Below are 18,439 nucleotides of genomic sequence, written 5' to 3'. Positions count from 1 at the left end.
GATGTTGAAGAATTGACTTCTGCCTCTCAATCAGCCTACCTTTTCTTTGGCATTTCAGTCACTTCTAACATAAGGTGCTTCAGAAACAAAAGTAATGATCTGGCTGCTTCCTTCAGGATTTGTTAGTGGAAAGGGGGGAAATTCTGAAACACCTGACAAAAAGGGACAGGGAGTGAGAAATCTTTTCATTAAATATTGTGAAGAAAAGGATAATTTCTGCGATGGTAAAATTGACTTTGGAATTTTACTGAAGATGTTAGTGAAGGCCTATGCAAGAATTGTTTTTTGTTTCTGTATTTTATCACAATGGGCATCAGTGACAAAAGTTGCTGTGTAGGGTTCTCTTCAGGCCAGTGGCAACATGCAGGGATTCTGTGGAAGGGAAACATGGAATCTGTCATTTATTGTAAAATGTCATTTTTCTTTGGAAATTTGGAGTCTTACTATTTGAATCTTTCTTTAACTTCCTTAAACACTACTTGATGTACAAAAAATTTTCTTCCCAACTGCTAAATGGAACCAACTGAAAATAATGTTGAATGTTAGGAGTCAAGATGTGGACCAGATGCTTTAAGTGTTAGGTCGCCCAGTATCTTCCAGATAGTTTCCAGGGAATAACACTGCCTTTATTCAAGGAACCCTCTCCCCAGCCTCCCTACTTCCCACCCAAAACTGTTTTATTACTTTTAGCAGAAATAAGTTTCTGTGTTTTAATTCTCCTTTAAGCCAATCTAAATGACATTTCCTTTTTTCACTAGCTTTAGAAAATAATTTCTTTATGGTTTTGCATTCAGTCTTATTTTTTAATGCAGCATGGTAGTAGTGTAAGCACCTTAGTTCTGCTCCTAGTTTGTGAATGGTGAGAATTCTGTGTCAGCAGACCTTCATTTTAATGCTGCAGGCAGATGACATCCTGTGTTCACAGGGCAAGGCAGTGGTTGTATGATAGAAATGCTTGCAGATTTCTCATTTTGGAGACTGTTTCATTGTTCTGAATATGAAGGAATGGCATTCCTAAGACATGACACTGTAGGAGAAAAATACTGTAATGGAAAACAGTAATACAGGAGGGTCATTCATTTTCCTAACATTTTATGTCCCTTTGTTTCTCTTTACTTTTGACTTTTTAAAAAAAGGGTCAGTTGGTAGAATACTTTTACACAGGGCGTTACTATTGCTTCATTCATTGAATATCCTGTTTCCATGTGGAAGAGACCCAGGTTATCCATCATAAATACCCTGGGCCCTCTGCACATCTCTGGCAAAGAGAGTAACATGTAACTGCTTTCTGTTTTTAGCTGCACCTCAAAGTGAGTTGAAATGTTGTATCCTTGATTTGAATTCTGACTTAAGAAGAAGGTTTTAAATATGTAGCAGTGGCTACTAGGTGGTGCCTCTGGTATTTATTAGTCTGGCATCAGTGTCAGCACTGTGAGTGCCATTGCTTAGGCTTTTAGACTATAAATATCCACAGATATCCATTACAGAAGCACGCAAGGGTAAATGCTGTGCTCCGCAGCCCGAGGGCCCCACACTTGGAGCTGCTCACTCAGGAAGCAGGCTGCATTCAGTACAGTAAAACTTATCTGATGGCTTCAAGGAATGTTCTGTGTAGTAAGCATTTAACTATTTAAATATCTTAATCTAAACTATAATTTTTTTTTTCTGGGGAAATTATTCTGACTTGTTCTGTGGACGTGTCTACCATCTTAACTGATCATGATGAAGATTTATTTGTGTTCAGCATTATGAACTGACTTAATAGCCAGTGCTGTACAGATAGCCAGACAGACATGATATGAGATCAAAGGTAAAAGATGCCTGAGCCCAGCATGCCTGCAAGCCTAAAAAATGATCCTGATGTCACTCTGTTTTTCCAGGATTTTTTAATGTACAGTACCTGTAGGAAAGAAGACCTTTGAAGAGTGTCTCCTGGACTCCTCATTTCTAAAGCATGAATTCCAATTCAGTTTAATCTTAAATTCAGCTTCTAGAATAAGTTATAGGCAGCGCTGGATGTGCCAGGCCTGCCTGCAGAGTGAATTGGTGACTCAGACTGGAAGCTACCATCCTGTTGGCATCTCTATTTCATTTATACTAAGTTTGTCATTTAGCCTGGAAGAAAGAATATTCCTCACTCTTTCTTAATTTATGGTGAGCTATCTCATAGAATATCTTATCTAAAGCCTGTGGATTCTGCCTTAGTTGGAAGAAGAACACACAGGAAACGCAGCCATAGACCTGCCTCTGGGAGAAATGTAGCCTGAAGATAGTCACTTAGTTTCTCTGTGTTTCTAGAATGTCTCTGGAATAAGTGGCTTTTTCCAGGGCTGAAGTTTTGCTAAATGACACTCAACATTGTTTCCTCAGAGTTAAAAAAAAATAACTTTCTAGACAACATAAAAGTTGCAGCTTGAAGCTATAATGAAAGAATGAAGGTAGTACCTTCCTCAGCTTACTCCTTAAATCTCTTTTCTACAAGGAGGTCATATTCTGACTTACCCTGCAGGTAGTGAGTAAAATTAGAGAAGTCACATCAGAGTTGGCAGCAAGATGGTAAGAGGATTCCTAGACAGTATTGCTATCTTCGGGTGAGTTTACAGTTGCCCCAGAATATCAGAAGAGTAGCTTTAACAGAGCCAGATAAACCTCAGCTCTGACATACTACTTCTCTAAAAATAACCAATCAGGAAAAATATGTATTTCAAGCATCTCATGGATCAGTTTGTATTTTATAACTGACATCAGTGTGGCTTGTGGACCACAGTATATAAAATAATCCCTAGTGCAAGTGCTGTGGTTTGGGCATCATGTTATCCTGGGCCTTTGTTTTTGAAGTTGCCACTTAACGTGAAGGTTTCTAGCCAACTCTCTTTAATAAGCCTGAGATTCTTACAGGTTATGAGGCCTGCTTGTATTGTACTTGCCCTTTGACAGTCATTTGCAGAAGCATTAATGCTCCCCTATTTGAGCTGTTGAATAACTTTGATGGTGAGTTAGAGAGGCTGTTGACCACTTGGTGCTCGGTACCCTTCCTTTCCTGCCCGTCCTGTTTTGGAATTGTGTGCCTTTCTTGGCTGCTGGCCCTCTATGGCGGCTTGTGGTTCCTCCCTTGGCTGTGGAGTGGCCTTTGCACTGCAGATTGTTCATTCCTGTTGGAGGACTGTAGAGATGCTGTCAGGTAGCTATTCTAGTCTTTCAGTCTGTGAGTGTGTTCAGAGGATTAATGAGAGCCAGTTCAGGTGATTTTTGTCTCTGCCTTCCTGCCTTCCACTGTAGGCTGGCTGTAGCTTTTTGCACTTTGTAACAGACTCATGTCTGAGTACCTCCTACATGGCCCCCTCTCTGTCTACCTCCCTGATGCTCAGGCCTTTTCTGAGTGTTTTAAGTTTTGTTTTTTGTTCGTTGTTGCTCCTCCTCCTCCGCCATTATCATCACCCTCCTCCTCTTCATGCCCTCCTCTGCTGGCTCCTGGACTCCTTTGCTATAGCAGTTGCTTCCATGAGTCTTTACTCTGGGCTTTTACCATGCTCTCTTCCTCATTCCAGAAAACCAAGTGCCAGGTGCCTTAGGGCGTTATTGTATTAAATCTTCATAGTTTCTTTCTATGTAGGTATTAATACTTCTCTACAGTAACTGTTCTACTCTTCTACAGTTCTACATTAACTATATTAATAGTCATCTACATTAACTACATTACATTTGCCAGAATGGGCAATGTTCAAACTACCGTACAATTGTGCTCATTTCACATCTAGCAGGTAATGCTCAAAATCCTTCAAGCTAGGCTTCAACAGTATGTGAGCTGAGAACTTCCAGATGTTCAAGCTGGATTTAGAAAAGGCAGAGGAACCAGAGATCAAATTGCCAACATCTGTTGGATCATAGAAAAGGCAAGAGATTTCCAGAAAAACATCTACTGCTTCATTGACTATGCTAAAGCCTTTGACTGTGTGGATCACAGCAAACTGGGGAAAATTCTCAAAGAGATGGGAATACCAGACCATGTTACTTGCCTCCTGAGAAACCTGTATGCAGGTCAAGAAACAACAGTTAGAACCAGTCATGGAACAACGGACTGGTTCAAAATTGGGGAAGGAGTACGTCAAGGCTGTATATTGTCGCCCTGCTTATTTAACTTTTATTTAGAGTCAGTACATCATGTGAAATGCTGGGCTGGAGGAAGCACAAGCTGGAATCAAGATCGCTGGGAGAAATATCAATAACCTCAATTATGCAGATGACACCACCTTTATGGCAGAAGCTAAGAAGGAACTTCATCTGCTTTATGAAGGTGAAAGAGGAGGGTGAAAAAGCTGGCTTAAAACTCAACATTCAGACAACCTTAAGATCATGGCATCCAGTTCCATCACTTCATGACAAATAGATGGGAAAACAGTGGAAACAGTGAGAGAGTTTATTTTCTTGGGTTCCAAAATCAGTGCAGATGATGACCGCTGCCATGAAATTAAAAGACACATGCTTCTTGGAAGAAAAGCTATGATGAACCTAAACAGCATATTAAAAAGCAGAAACATTACTTTGCCGACCAAGGTTCTTATAGTCAAAGCTATGGTTTTTCCAGTAATCACGTATGGATGTGAGAGTTGGGCCATAAAGAAGGCTGAGTGCTGAAGAATTGATGTTTTTAAACTGTGTTGTTGGAGAAGAGTCCCTTGGACTGCAAGGAGATCAAACCAGTCAATGCTAAAGGAAATCAACCCTGAATATTTATTTAAAGGGCTGATACTGAAGTTGAAGCTCCAGCACTTTAACCACTTGATATGAAGAGCCGACCCCCTGGAAAAGACCCTGATGCTGGGAAAGATTGAAGGCAGGAGGAGAAGGGGATGACAGAGGATAAGATGGTTGGAAGGCATCACCGACTCAATGGACGTGAGTTTGAGCAAGCTCCGAGAGATGGTGAAGGACAGGGAAGCCTGGCATGCTGCAGTGCATGGGGTTGCAAAGAGTCAGACATAACGGAGTGATTGAGCAACAATTATTAATAGTTATGTTGGGGGATCACAGAGGCTTCATAAAATAGCCTGTTAAATGAATTTGAAATATTTTTTGAACTATGAAGACTTCTCATCCTGAATCACTACCATTATTGTTATCTTGTCATCGTTACCATCATCATCTGAGTTTCTAATTTTGTATCCATGACTATCATTTTCTCCTGCTTTTTGCATGTGTTCATCTCCCTTTTTGGTATCCCTTCTTCCTCCATTTTTTTTTTTTTTTTGGCCTGAACAGTTCCTGCTTGTCCTTCATTCACAGTATGAGTATCACTCAGCCTTGACTCATCCACCTTCCGGCAGACCTGTGAGCACTTCAGTTCCAACACTGAGCACACTGCCTGCTGTTCTCCTACCATTCCCATAACAATCCTGCAACTTGCTGCTCTAGCTTTGCTGTTGTTCCTGGAAAATGCTAGACATTTCCCACCTATTCCCTCACACACCCGTTCTCTTCCTTTTGTCTGCTCGTGTAGAACCTTGTCAATGAGCCCAGTTCTGACAGCCCCACTGCAGATTGCTTTCTCCCCCTACATTCTCTCTTTTCTTTGCTTTATTTTTCTACAAAGCTCTTATCACAGTCTGGGATTCTGTAAACTCGACTTACTGATTAAAATGGATTGATTTTCTCAGTCTCTCTTCTGGAATATAAGTCTCATGAGAGGTAGGAATTTTGTTCCCTGCTACATCTTTAGTTACCTAGAACAGGGCTTGGCATGTAATGAGGTTATATATGATTACTGAATGAATGAATGATGATTACTTCTTTCTCTCCCTAGTATACAGTAAGCTCCTTGAAAACAGGAAACATGTTTTAGTCCTTATGTTTCTGGCACATAATAAACACTCAGCTGGAGATGGAAGATTGTCTCACTAGTGGCTACATGCCTTCAGATGAGATTAATATGAAGCCTTTCTATGTTGGGAATTGGGCTGTGTTCAAGGGGGTATTGTGTTGAAGGGGAGGAAAAATATCTTTCTTTTTACCCTTCTAGGTCCTTGGCTGGGGCTTCTGTAACAAAAGGCAGATTAACAAGTGAAAAGCCTACGAATTTATTTAGTATTTGTTTACATGACGTAGCTCAATGGTAAAGAATCCTCCTGCCAAATGCAGGAGATGCAGGTTTGATCCCTGGGTTGGGAACATCCCCTGGAGAAGGAAATGGCAACCTACTCCAGTATTCTTGCCTGGGAAATCCCACGGACAGAGGACCCTGGTGAGATACTGTCCATGAGGTCACAAAAGAGTCAGACATGACTTGGTGACTAAACAGCACCAACTGTGTGACATGGAAGACTCCATAAGGAAGACCCAAAGAAGTGTTAAACGTGAGCATTTTTATTCTAGGGCTTCCCTGGTCACTCAGACAGTAAAGAATCTGCCTGCAATGAAAGAGACCTGGGTTTGTTCCCTGCGTCGGGAAGATCCCCCTGGAGAAGGGAATGGCAACCCAGTCCCGTATTCTTGCCTGGAGAATTGCATGGACAGAGGAGCCTGGCAGGCTGTATGGTCCATGGGTTTGCAAAGGGTTGGACATGACTGAGTGACTAAACATAGACACTTGGTGAAGTGTGAAAAGTGATGGAAAAGTCTGATAGAACAAGGAGGAGGTGAGCTAAGAGTATTGGCGCTGCAGAGAGATTGCTGGTTTACTTCCAGAGCTCAGCAGTAAAACAAATAGCACAATAAAGTGAGTCCCATGAAGTTTTTGGTTTCCCAGTGCATATAAAAGTTAACTTCACACTATACTGTAGTCTGCTAAGTGTGCTGTAGCTTTATGTCTAAAAAAACTATGTGCATACCTTAATTGAAAAATACTTTATTGCTAACAAATGTTGTCATCTGAACCTTCAGCAAATTGGAGTAGTGACATCAAAGATTACTGATCGCCTGTCACATAACAAATGTAGTAACAGTGAAAATGTTTGGAATATTGCAAGAATTATCAAAATGTGATAGACATGAAGTGAGCAGATGCTGTTGGAAAAATGGCACCAGTAGAATTGCTACATGCAGGGTTGCCGCAGACTTTCAATTGGTAAAAAACGCCTCACATGTGAAGTGCAATAAAGCGAAGCACAGTAAAACAATGTCTGTAGCAACCTGGGAGACTTATTAAGATTTGTCTGTTCAGATTCTTCTTAGTATTCCTTCATCTTCTAGAAATAAGGATGCTGCATTCCTCCAGGGGTAGGAAGGTTACATCTCATGAGGGTCTTACGACTAGCTTCAGGAGGTCAGAGATTCCTTCCTGCTTGTACCATTTCTTAAATCACTGGGCTTAAAATACTCAATGTGCCAAGATATCGTATTTTAGTGAAGCATATTCTAAACCCCTTCAGTGTTGTGGTGAAATTATAGTGAAACAAAAAGCAATGAATACCTTGCTGCTGTTGCTGCTGCTAAGTTGCTTCAGTTGTGTCCTACTGTGTGCGACCCCATAGATGGCAGCCCACTAGCCTCCTCTGTCCCTGGGATTCTCCAGGCAAGAATACTAGAGTGGGTTGCCATTTCCTTCTCCAATGCATGAAAGTGAAAAGTGAAAGTGAAGTCGCTCAGTCGTGCCCGACTCTTAGCGACCCCATGGACTGCAGCCTACCAGGCTTCTTCATCCATGGAATTTTCCAGGCAAGAGTACTGGAGTGGGTTGCCATTGCCTTCTCCAAATGAATACCTTAGAGCTCTTTATTCTTTTGTAGATATAGCTGTTAGAAAGTGCTTTTGCATTTGAAGATGTAGTATTACCTTTTCTTCTACACACACACACACACACACACATACACACATACACATACACATGCACATACATCCTCTCTTTCTCTTTCTTGCACTGTAAAGGTATTTTTATTAGAACTTAAAGGGAGTTAATATATCAGGGGCTGATTTCTTTCTTTACATATTAAGAAAGGAAAAAAAAAAACCCTCATCATATTAGATTCTGCCTCAGATCCTCTGAGGGCATCATCTGCTTCTTGCCGTCCTTCCTAGGCACAGAAAGTTAGCTTACAAGACTCTTTGACACTGTAACTATGGACTTCCTCCTTAGGAATCAGAGAAGATCATTGCTGAGTTGAATGAAACCTGGGAAGAGAAGCTGCGTAAAACAGAGGCCATCAGGATGGAGAGGTCAGGAAGTTAAACTCTGGAATGTTTCTAAAATATCTGGGGAATTTGGATTACGTTTATAGTAAGAAAAGATAAAATAGAAGTTAAAAACAACCTTTCCTCCCTAAATACAGAACCAACAAACAAAACCTGTGTGAGACTTCTGGCCAGATTCACACTCAAGTGAAATTCAGATATTTGTTCTCTAGGCAGTCTTGTTCTTAGTTACCTACTACATGTTGCTAGGGAGCCATATAAAAACGGAAGATATTGAGGAATGAGTTCTTAATTTGCAAAAAGATTGCCTTTGATAAAGGCCCAGAGGAAAAAACCTGTTCTGATTATTGTCTTTCAGAGTGATGTTTCCTAAAACCTCTTTGGTAAGAGGTTAAGTAGTTTCAGTTGCCAAAATCTGTATTTTATCTTAACCTGATTTTCTACCCTAAGAATGAACATGACCTCAAATAATACTTTTTGCTGTTGGAATAATACTTTTTGCTGATATTTTAGGGACTTCCCTGGTGGTCCAGAGGTTAAGACTCTGGGCTTCCAATGCAGAGAGCATGGATTCAGTCCCTGGTCAGGGAAATAATAACCCACATGCTGTGTGGCATGGCCAAAATATAATAAGAGTAAAGTAGTTGTTAAAAATATATACATTTTAGTTAATATTAGTTTCTTCTTGCTTCCTGGAAGATGAGGTAGAAGTGAGCACTAATGTGTTGATAAAGTGAATGTATGAAACAGAATTTTCTTCTTTATTGTAGAGATTTTAAGCTAAAATTGTTAAATCAATGTAATGGTAGGCATGGGAACATGACATTTGAGAAAACCACATTTATAGATGGTACTCCCCGTATCAGAGCTACTTTCTGCTTTTGTTGATTTTTAAGAAATTGTTCCTTGAATGGGATGTATTGCCTTCAGGGTGTATTCCTTTCTTCCTTTTTAAAATATTAATAGACATATTATTTATGAATCATTTTCTGCTTCCAGAGTCAGATGTGACAAAGTTCCTATTTGGGTAAATACAGCTTTACATAAGATAGGAACATAATTTATTTTGAATGTACTATTTTCTCTTAAAGATAATTTCTATTTGATGAAGGGATAAGTAGATTCTTTCACATTTGTGTTACTGACTTTAAACATAGATAATTGTTTTTGCTTTGCTTGCTTTACCTTCCAATTCATGTTAGATTGATATACTTATCATTTTGGTACTGTGATTCTGATGTGCTTGTTGCTCTTTCTAGAGAAGCTTTGTTGGCTGAGATGGGAGTTGCCATTCGGGAAGACGGAGGAACCCTTGGGGTTTTCTCTCCTAAAAAGGTAGGAAACAGTGTTGTGAAAGTGAACCAGACTGAGACACTTTTTGTTTGTCTCGGTCCTCGAGGCACTTCATGTCTTTCAGGGCTGGCTCTTCTTCCTTTTCTTTTAAACCTTGAGACATGGCTTAATTTCTGATATTTTTTATTTCATCTTACACTGCAAGGCCAACCTGTTTCTAAAATGCTTTCAGAAATGTTTACTGTTTATAGAAATAAAATCCAAGGCAGTAAATCTGTAACTTTTGGTCATTATTCAGTGTATTTACTCATCTTAATGGTTGCTTTCTCGTAAATTCCTAGCCTAACCTAGCACATCTTGCCTCAGTTTAGCTACTCTTTCTATGTAGATTTCCCCACAGGTACCAGCAACCCTGAATTATAACTCTTTGGAAGCAATTTCAGCTGTTCAGGTTTGTGTAGAAAAATACCACTTCAGTTTGCTTCTACACTTTGTGTGATAGCCATTGTCCTGAGTAAAGCAGTTTCTGTGCTATCCTTCTAGCCTCCTCTGCTCCTTTCTCATTTTTTTTTTAAACTTCAGTAGTTACCCTCCTACTTACTTAGGTAGTCATAGTTGTTAAGTAGTAGATACCTTTTAGCTAATTAGAAAAACAAGTTTTTTTTTTTTTACTAAGTTGCTTCTTAGTTATTAATAGACACTGGGAAGCTATTATGAAATGGTTATTTTGTGTGCTTATTTATCTATTAATAATAGAACATATACTGATGTACAAAGCATAAAATTATACTAATAACAAATGGTCTTTCATTTCAAATGACTTCAGATTGGCTACTGTATACTTAAACTTCTTCATGCGAGGGTCTGATGGTGGTCTCTCTAGGTTAGCATAGAACAGGGTATAGAGTTTTCAGTTGGTACTTTTGTTTTATTTGATATGAGATACTCCTGTGGTTTTTGTTAGGATATATTTGGTTAGGTTTTTCTTTTTTTTTTCTTTTTAATAATTTCTGCTGTATTATTTTCATCGAAGAAGATTGATTTAAAGACATTTTAGATATGTGCTATACACCTGGAACAATAGTAACAGTATTTTGTATGTTTATATTGCCAAAGGTCAGTGATTTTCATAATTTAATAATTTTTCCTTCAGTAAGACACTATTTTATTCAGATACATTATTTGTGATTTTAGAGTTTTTAGCAGTTATAGGCTTAGTAAAATTTAGATTGTGCCTTTGCATATATCTAAAGTTATTTTTTAACATCTTTTAGTGTTAAGAACAGTGAGGAAAATTTTTGTAACAACTTAAATAACTTGAGTAAGTACTGTGTTATAAACAGCACAGAATTTCAAACTGAGATATCTGTTTCCAGGGCTTTTTCTTACTTGCTTTAACTTTCTAGACTTCTTCAGGAAAGAAAGGGATACCCCTAACCACATCCAAATTCAGTTTTAGAACCTGTTCCTGATGTATTAACTCGATTGGTAATCCTTACCCATATATGTATCAAATTGACACCTTTTACAATCAAATTGTACAACCTAAATATATGCAGACTGTCATTCATATCTCAAAAGAACTAGGAGAAAGTACTCTTCAGGCAAGAAAAAAAATGAAAACCTGTTCTTGAGGTTCTGGTTTCCTTAGGCCAGTGCTATGCTAGGTTTTAAAGAATGCTGCCCAAGAGGGTTTTAACTTTCTCAAACCAGCTACAGAGACATGTTAGTTGGAAAGATGTAAAGGTTTTCCTAAATTTCTTTTAAATGATCTTTTGCACTCCCTTTTCTTAACCTGCTCATCTGACTCTCCTTTCATTTTTCTGCATTTGCTGGCACTGTATCTTGAGTAGATTTTGACCCCAAGACCATGTGACTTATTTTTGGATCCCAGTGGGGTATTTTCACCAAAAAAGGTTGGTTTTTAAAAGATTTTAAAAACATTAAGAGTTAGATGAAGAGGATTTTATAAGATGTGTTATTGAATGTCAGTAATTTTTAATTCTTGTTTAAGATAAAGAAGGTTGGTTTTTTAAAAGATTTTAGAAACATGAGTTAGATGAAGAGGATTTTATAAGATGTGTTACTGAATATCAGTAATTTTAATTTCTTCTTTAAGATAAAGACTGACAAACTAAAGACAATAACTGGGACCATGGAAGAACTGATAAAAATTATAGAGGGAAATGACAGGGGATGTGGGAACATTTTTATGATATAAATGAAAAATTACATACTTATTGGCAGTTGTAGGGGATGAAAAATAATTTTTCCTCTACCCTTCTGAATTCTTGAATGAGAATAAAAGACAGATTAACCAGAGGTGGGGGAAAATTTATTTAAACATGTGTACCTCGTGTATACATGGGAGAACCCCATGGAAAAATGAGTAACTCCCTAAGATGATTTAGAATTCTGGCTTAAATGCCATTTTAATAGGGAAAGAGACAGGGAGGCAGGCCTGTCAGGGGAGGGTAATTGGCTTTTAGGAAAAGATGAAGGGGCCCTTTGAAGAGCAGATGGTAGATATGACAAAGTTTGTTGGGTGTGGTGTCAACTTCTACTTTTCTCTCCTGGTTGTTAAGACTCCAGGAGGGGATTTCTAAGTTCCTTTTGGACAATTTGTGTTTAGGCAGGAAAGGGGATTCAGAGGAAGCCTCTCCCTGCCTGTGCTATTGTGTAACAACTCAAAATAATTAGTATGTCAGTGGAATATTAGGAGTGGCAAATTCTGCTGCTCTTTAAGAATTTTGAACGCTCTTCAAGTGTTGAAAAAAATTATGTTTTTTCCCCCCCAGAGAATCTGATTTTTCTATTGTGCTCTCCATGCTTTGACCTTATTAAGAATGGGATATTGTTCTTTATCCCAGAGCTCATGTTTTTAAATAGAATGCATTAGTGTGGTTTGGGAAGGCCTGAAGAGAGTTATTTTCTGTTTATCATGGAATTGCAACTAAGAATGAAAGAAGCCCTGCTTCTAGGCACTCTGGTAATCTAAGGAGCCATCCAGCCTCCTCTGCGCCCCTGTCACTCTCGCAGCCCTCTCAGTGGTGCTTGTTCCACTCTGATCATCTCTAACCTTTTTCAGACACCACATCTTGTTAACCTCAATGAGGACCCTCTAATGTCCGAGTGCCTGCTTTATTACATCAAAGATGGAATTACAAGGTACATTTGTTTGTTCTTTTGCTCACTCAGTGCTTTCTTTTCTCTTAGGATGATTGCATAGCTAAAGGGAAGTTGTTTGGTAAAAAATTTCTTTTATTAATTTGCTGTTTTTCTCATCTGAAATAGTTATAAACTGTCCTCTGTACTCTTTTCAAATCAGTGTTTTAACCAGCTGAATCAATTAGCATGTGTAGTTTTAGAAGACTGTATGTAAAATTTATCCTCCTAACATCTTATATGAATTTTTTAAGTATTAGTTTACTGGTATCTTTTTATGATGTCTCTGAGTTATTTGGTGTATGTGCCTCTTCATATCTTTTTCTCATGCAGGGAGGTTGATCATACATGAAAATAGAGTTTGCAGTTCACAGCCTCTGATTAAAAAAAAAAAAAGCAGTACCTTTTTTGTACGTACCAAAGAATATTCTTTGGGAGAAAGAGGCTCATTGTTTGTGGTGCTTTCTGTGTCTGAATTTCCCTGGGAAACACTTTCCCTTGTGTTCAGGGTTGGCCAAGCAGATGCTGAGCGGCGCCAGGACATCGTGCTGAGTGGGGCTCACATTAAAGAAGAGCATTGTATCTTCCGGAGCGAGAGGAACAACAGCGGGGATGGTGAGAGTTCTCGGCTCAGCTTTTCCAACAACCTTTTCATTCTATATTATGAGAAATCCCCAAGATTTGGTATCCCCTGTCTCTTTCAGTGATACTTTTATATACAATCTAATATTTGAAAATGAGGGGACCTGGGCTGTTTATGAATGCAGGCATGAACATAGCTACTTTACATGAAAAAAGCCTGGACAAAAGCAGCACTTTTGTTACCGCTAAGAATTGAGTAAGACATAGGCAATTAGGCTTGGTCTTGAATCTTAATTATTTAATAGACAAGTAAGAAGGGAACAGATATCCTGGGTAGTGGGAGATTTGAAGGGCCTCTAGTCTTAATCCAGTGCAGTTTATTTATACCTAAAAGGGAAGAAAAAGTCAATCTTGATTTTTGCCCAGATTATTAATGAAACAACAAGCTAATAGTGTTTTTGTGCTATATAATTTCAGTTCAGTTCAGTTGCTCAGTCGTGTCCGACTCTTTGCAACCCCATGAATCGCAGCACGCCAGCCTCCCTGTCCATCACCAACTCCCAGAGTTTACTCAAGCTCATGTCTATCGAGTCCGTGATGCCATCCAGCCATCTCATCCTCTGTCGTCCCCTTCTCCTCCTTCCCCCAGTCCCTCCCAGCATCAGGGTCTTTTCCAATGAGACAACTCTTTGCATGAAGTGGCCAAAGTATTGGAGTTTCAGCGTCAGCATCAGTCTTTCCAATGAACACCCAGGACTGATCTCCTTTAGGAGGGACTGGTTGGATCTCCTTGCAGTCCAAGGGACTCTCAAGAGTCTTCTCCAACACCACAGTTCAAAAGCATCAATTCTTCAGCGCTCAGCTTCCTTCACAGTCCAACTCTCACATCCATACATGACCACTGGAAAAACCATAGCCTTGACTAGACGGACCTTTGTTGACAAAGTAGTGTCTCTTCTTTTGAATATGCTATCTAGGTTGGTCATAACTTTCCTTTCAAGGAGTAAGCATCTTTTAATTTCATGGCTGCAGTCACCATTTGCAGTGATTTTTGGAGCCCCCCAAAATAAAGTCAGCCACTGTTTTCACTGTTTCCCCATCTATTTGCCATGAAGTGGTGGGACTGGATGCCATGATCTTAGTTTTCTGAATGTTGAGCTTTAAGCCAATTTTTTCACTCTCCTCTTTCACTTTCAACAAGAGGCTTTTTAGTTCCTCTTCACTTTCTGCCGTAAGAGTGGTGTCATCTGCATATCTGAGGTTATTGATACTTCTCCCGGCAATCTTGATTCCAGCTTGTGCTTCTTCCAGCCCAGCGTTTCTCATGATGTACTCTGCATATAAGTGAAATAAGCAGGGTGACAATATACAGCCTTGACATAACTCCTTTTCCTATTTGCTACATAATTTATTCCTTGCTAATTAAAATACTGGGCTTCCCAGGTGGCTCAGCAGTAAAGAACCTACCTGTCAATGCAGGAGACATGAGTTTGATCCCTGAGTCAGAAAGATTCCTTGGAGAAGGAAATGGCAACCCACTGCAGTATTCTTGCGTAGGAAATCCTATGGAGCCTGTCAGGCTGCAGTCCGTGGGTTTGCAAGAGTCAGATATGACTTAATGACTGAACAACAACAACAGGAATCAAAATATTACCTTTGGAGACTTCCCTGGTGGTATAGGGAGAAAATTTCTTCCCTGATGCTAGGAAAAATTGAGGGCGAGAAGAGAAGGGGGCAACAGAGAATGAGATGGTTGGATGGAATCACTGACTCAATGGATATGAGTTTGTGGAAACTCAGGGACATAGTGTTGGACAGAGAAGCCTGGCATGCTGCAGTTCATGGGGTCACAAAGAGTTGGACAGGACTTAGCAGCTGAACAACAACAGCAACAACTGATGGTCCACTGACTGGGACTCCACGCTCCTAGTGTGGGAGCTCAGGTTCCACCCCTGATCAGAGAACTAGGTCTCACATGCTGCAGCTAGGACCCTACCACAGCCAAATAAATAAAATATTTTTTTAAAAAAAGAAAAAATATAGCTTGATCATAATTTTCTGATTATTACCTATATCTCATACTTAAGATTTCTGATGGTTTTCATTTTTATATACTGAACTGTCCAGATATCACTGAAACTAACATTTCCTGTCTTCTTCTGAAGTTTATCAAATTCTTAAGTGAATTTAAGTATGTTTCTATCTGAGCCGCAGCCCTGGTCCTGGTGCCTTAAAGTGAACTGTTATATAGACACTGAGCCACTTGATTGGTTGCAGAAATCTATGCTAGTCACCTTGAGTCGTCAGCTGCTTCCCATTGTTTTCTTCCCATGGTCTGTGATGATAACATTAGTTTGCGTTCCTCTTAGTTATTGTGACTCTGGAGCCCTGTGAACGTTCAGAAACCTACGTAAATGGCAAGAGGGTGACCCAGCCTGTTCAGCTGCGCTCAGGTGAGACTGGGAGAGGCTTGAAGTCTTCAGAACACATGGCTTGCACAAGAAACTTTTTATTTTTAAATCTTTGTCTCAGGTCGAAGTGATAGCATTAGGATTTATGTTCTTGTAAAACTCCAGAAACTGCTTTTTGCTTTAGGGAAGGTGAGGCTATTAACCAAGATACTGTACATTTAAAAAGTGATTTCTTAACCCTATTTATATTTTGTGCTAGGAAACCGTATCATCATGGGTAAAAACCACGTGTTCCGTTTTAACCACCCGGAGCAAGCACGGGCTGAGCGGGAAAAGACTCCTTCTGCTGAGACCCCCTCTGAGCCTGTGGACTGGACGTTTGCCCAGAGAGAGCTTCTGGAAAAACAAGGAATTGATATGAAACAGGAGATGGAAAAAAGGTACTGTACAGATGCAATGTGGCCCACATGACTAGCACTTCTTTTCAGCATTTAGTAGGATTCCTGAAACAGCTCCATGATTTTACAGTTTCTTTTCTTTCTCGCTCTTCTTTTCCTTGTAGGCTACAGGAAATGGAGATCCTATACAAAAAGGAGAAGGAAGAAGCAGATCTTCTCTTGGAGCAGCAGAGACTGGTAGGAGCCCATCCTACATCCTCCGTTAGGAAAGGGCAGCTTGCTCTCATGTCCCACCTTCCCCGTCCCAGATATGAGCACTCGCCCGTTGCTTCTCCCGCTCTCACTGACACCATGCGCTCTTGTCTCGTGTCCTTCATGGAGAAGGACCTTCCATCTCCTGGTAGCCTTAGCCTGAAATACTGTCCTTAAAGGTACTACTTCTGTGCCTCTATGTCTTAAAGTCACATCTTCTATCAAAACCAAGTGCTTTTTGAGGAAATACTGAGAGCTTTTCTTGTAGCCTTGGCCTCTTGATAGTGGTTTTTAAATATGCACCAGGGGTGACTCTGTCAATAATAATTACTCTGAATATTGAATTTGATGGGTGTTTGCCTTGGTTTTGTTTCTGATCACCTGATAGTACTAATTCTTTGCTCTTGGGCTGACTTGGGGATTGTTCTTATGCTGGGTGGACTTTTTTTTTTGTAAGTTAAACTGTGTCTAAAAGTGTTGCTGCACAGTTGCATGTGTTAATCCTTTTCTGTTCCCTGCATGGAGTCTGAATTCTCAGTAAGGGTCTCCGTGGCATGTGTGGTGACAGTGGAAGTAGGGGCTGCCCAACCAACTCCAAGAGGAGAGGGAAGTCTGGTTTCTCTGGGTTGAGAAAGCGTTTGTGTGAGTAGCTGAGAAATCAGTTTCAGGTTGCAGCTTGTGATGCTAATGGCGATAGCATTTTATGATGTTAATTGATTTTCTAGTTTTTTTAGAAATTGAATTGCATGAATAAATAAGTTTATCCATTAGTTAGATTTTCATGTTTCAAGCCATCCAGTTTTGGATTACAAAGCCTTGGTTATAGGAACCTTCTAGGCATTCATTTGGTACATGTTATTGAGAAAAAGGCATAGCAACCTTTGGATACTGTGGATGCAGTTTAGGAATTTTTAATTTTTTAAGATTGATGGACTTCTTAGAGGTATTAGGGAGAAAGGGGGAACTGGTTAAGGAGGCATTAGTGAGAAAGCTGGGATACTGGTTTCTTCCCTTAGCATAACATACAGCATATAGAATACCAAGTGTAAATACAGCATGTAAACCATAGCCTTACAGCTGTACTGTGCTTTGAAAAAGAGAGGCTGTTGCTAAATGAATCAGAAAAGCCAAGGCCTTGTGCAAAAGCAGTCTTTTCCAGAGCAGCTTGATTCTCACTCTTGGCAGTATGTTAACTCAGTTTGTTATCTTGGAAATTATAGTAAAGCCCAAAAAAGAATGGATTGCAAGAATAAATCAAGTGTTTGGGGCAAGATAATAGCAGTGTATTAGAGTCTCTTTAGGAGGCCTCGTTGGCATTAGTTTGTAATGAAAACACAAAGATTCAACTACAGTGTGATTAAGGGCTTGAAAACTTTGTGACACATGAAGGAGCCTTTAACAGTAATGTCTTGTATTTGTATACAGCTTTATAATTTACAGAGAGTTTTAACATCCATCATTTTTCTGATTTCCAAAATAACCCTCTTTAGTTGCCATATATGTAAATAAAGTGACAGACATTTCCTCGGGTTTATAGTTGAGGAAGCAAAGTCTAAAAAAATGCTACCTTGCCCATTCTTAACTGATGGGTCTGAGGCTTAAACATGAGTCTTCTGGCTTTCTTTGGTGTTCTGTCCAATAGAGCAGTGCTTCTCAACATCTTAGGAGTCTTGTCAAATGCTGATGCTGATCCTGTAGGTTTGGGTAGGACCTGAGATTCTGCATTTCTAAGAAGCTCCCAGGTGATGCCAATGCTGCTAGGGCCATTTGAGTCACTAACCAGGTGTAAACGAATAGTGATGGCTGGTGATCATCCTGTGCTCTGAAATAAAGACAGTGACTGTTAATAAACAGAAAGTAAATTCAGATAGTAAAGAATCTGCAACGCAGAAGACCTGAGTTCAATCCCTGGGAAGGGAATGGCTACCCACTCCAGTATTCTTGCCTGGAGAATTCCATTGTCAGAGGAGCCTGGTGGTCTACAGTCCATGGGGTTGAAAAGAATCAGACATGACTGAGCGAATTTCATATCAAACCAGATGGCTCCAGGGCACATTTAGTTTCCGGAGGACATACTTAGTTTGCAAGTAATCAGGTTCTGATTGTCGATTGCTCTGTATCTGAAAGCAGTCTAGGATTTTAAGAGCAGCTCCTTAAAGCAAGGAGGTTTTTTCGTCTTATAAGTCCAACTGTCTGTTCCACTTAAATTTCTTA

At 39.7% G+C, this 18,439-nt stretch overlaps 1 protein-coding gene across 11 annotated transcripts in view; it reads left to right on the top strand.

Moving 5' to 3' along the window:
- The window catches only part of KIF1B (kinesin family member 1B), a 151,067-nt gene that overhangs the window by 62,336 nt on the left and 70,292 nt on the right, over positions 1–18,439 (top strand). For all 11 annotated transcript variants that reach the window (XM_061382765.1, XM_061382761.1, XM_061382758.1 and 8 more), the window contains 7 exons: positions 8,069–8,148; positions 9,384–9,459; positions 12,506–12,585; positions 13,091–13,197; positions 15,534–15,617; positions 15,835–16,015; positions 16,138–16,210. In XM_061382765.1, the coding sequence (XP_061238749.1) occupies positions 8,069–8,148; positions 9,384–9,459; positions 12,506–12,585; positions 13,091–13,197; positions 15,534–15,617; positions 15,835–16,015; positions 16,138–16,210 (681 nt within the window). The remainder of the gene's footprint in view (positions 1–8,068; positions 8,149–9,383; positions 9,460–12,505; positions 12,586–13,090; positions 13,198–15,533; positions 15,618–15,834; positions 16,016–16,137; positions 16,211–18,439) is intronic.

Source organism: Bos javanicus, chromosome 16 (genome assembly GCF_032452875.1).
Source record: "Bos javanicus breed banteng chromosome 16, ARS-OSU_banteng_1.0, whole genome shotgun sequence".
NCBI classification, from domain to species: domain Eukaryota; kingdom Metazoa; phylum Chordata; class Mammalia; order Artiodactyla; family Bovidae; genus Bos; species Bos javanicus.
The sequence above is the reverse complement of the archived record's forward strand: the minus strand, read 5'-3'. Positions and strand labels throughout refer to the sequence as shown.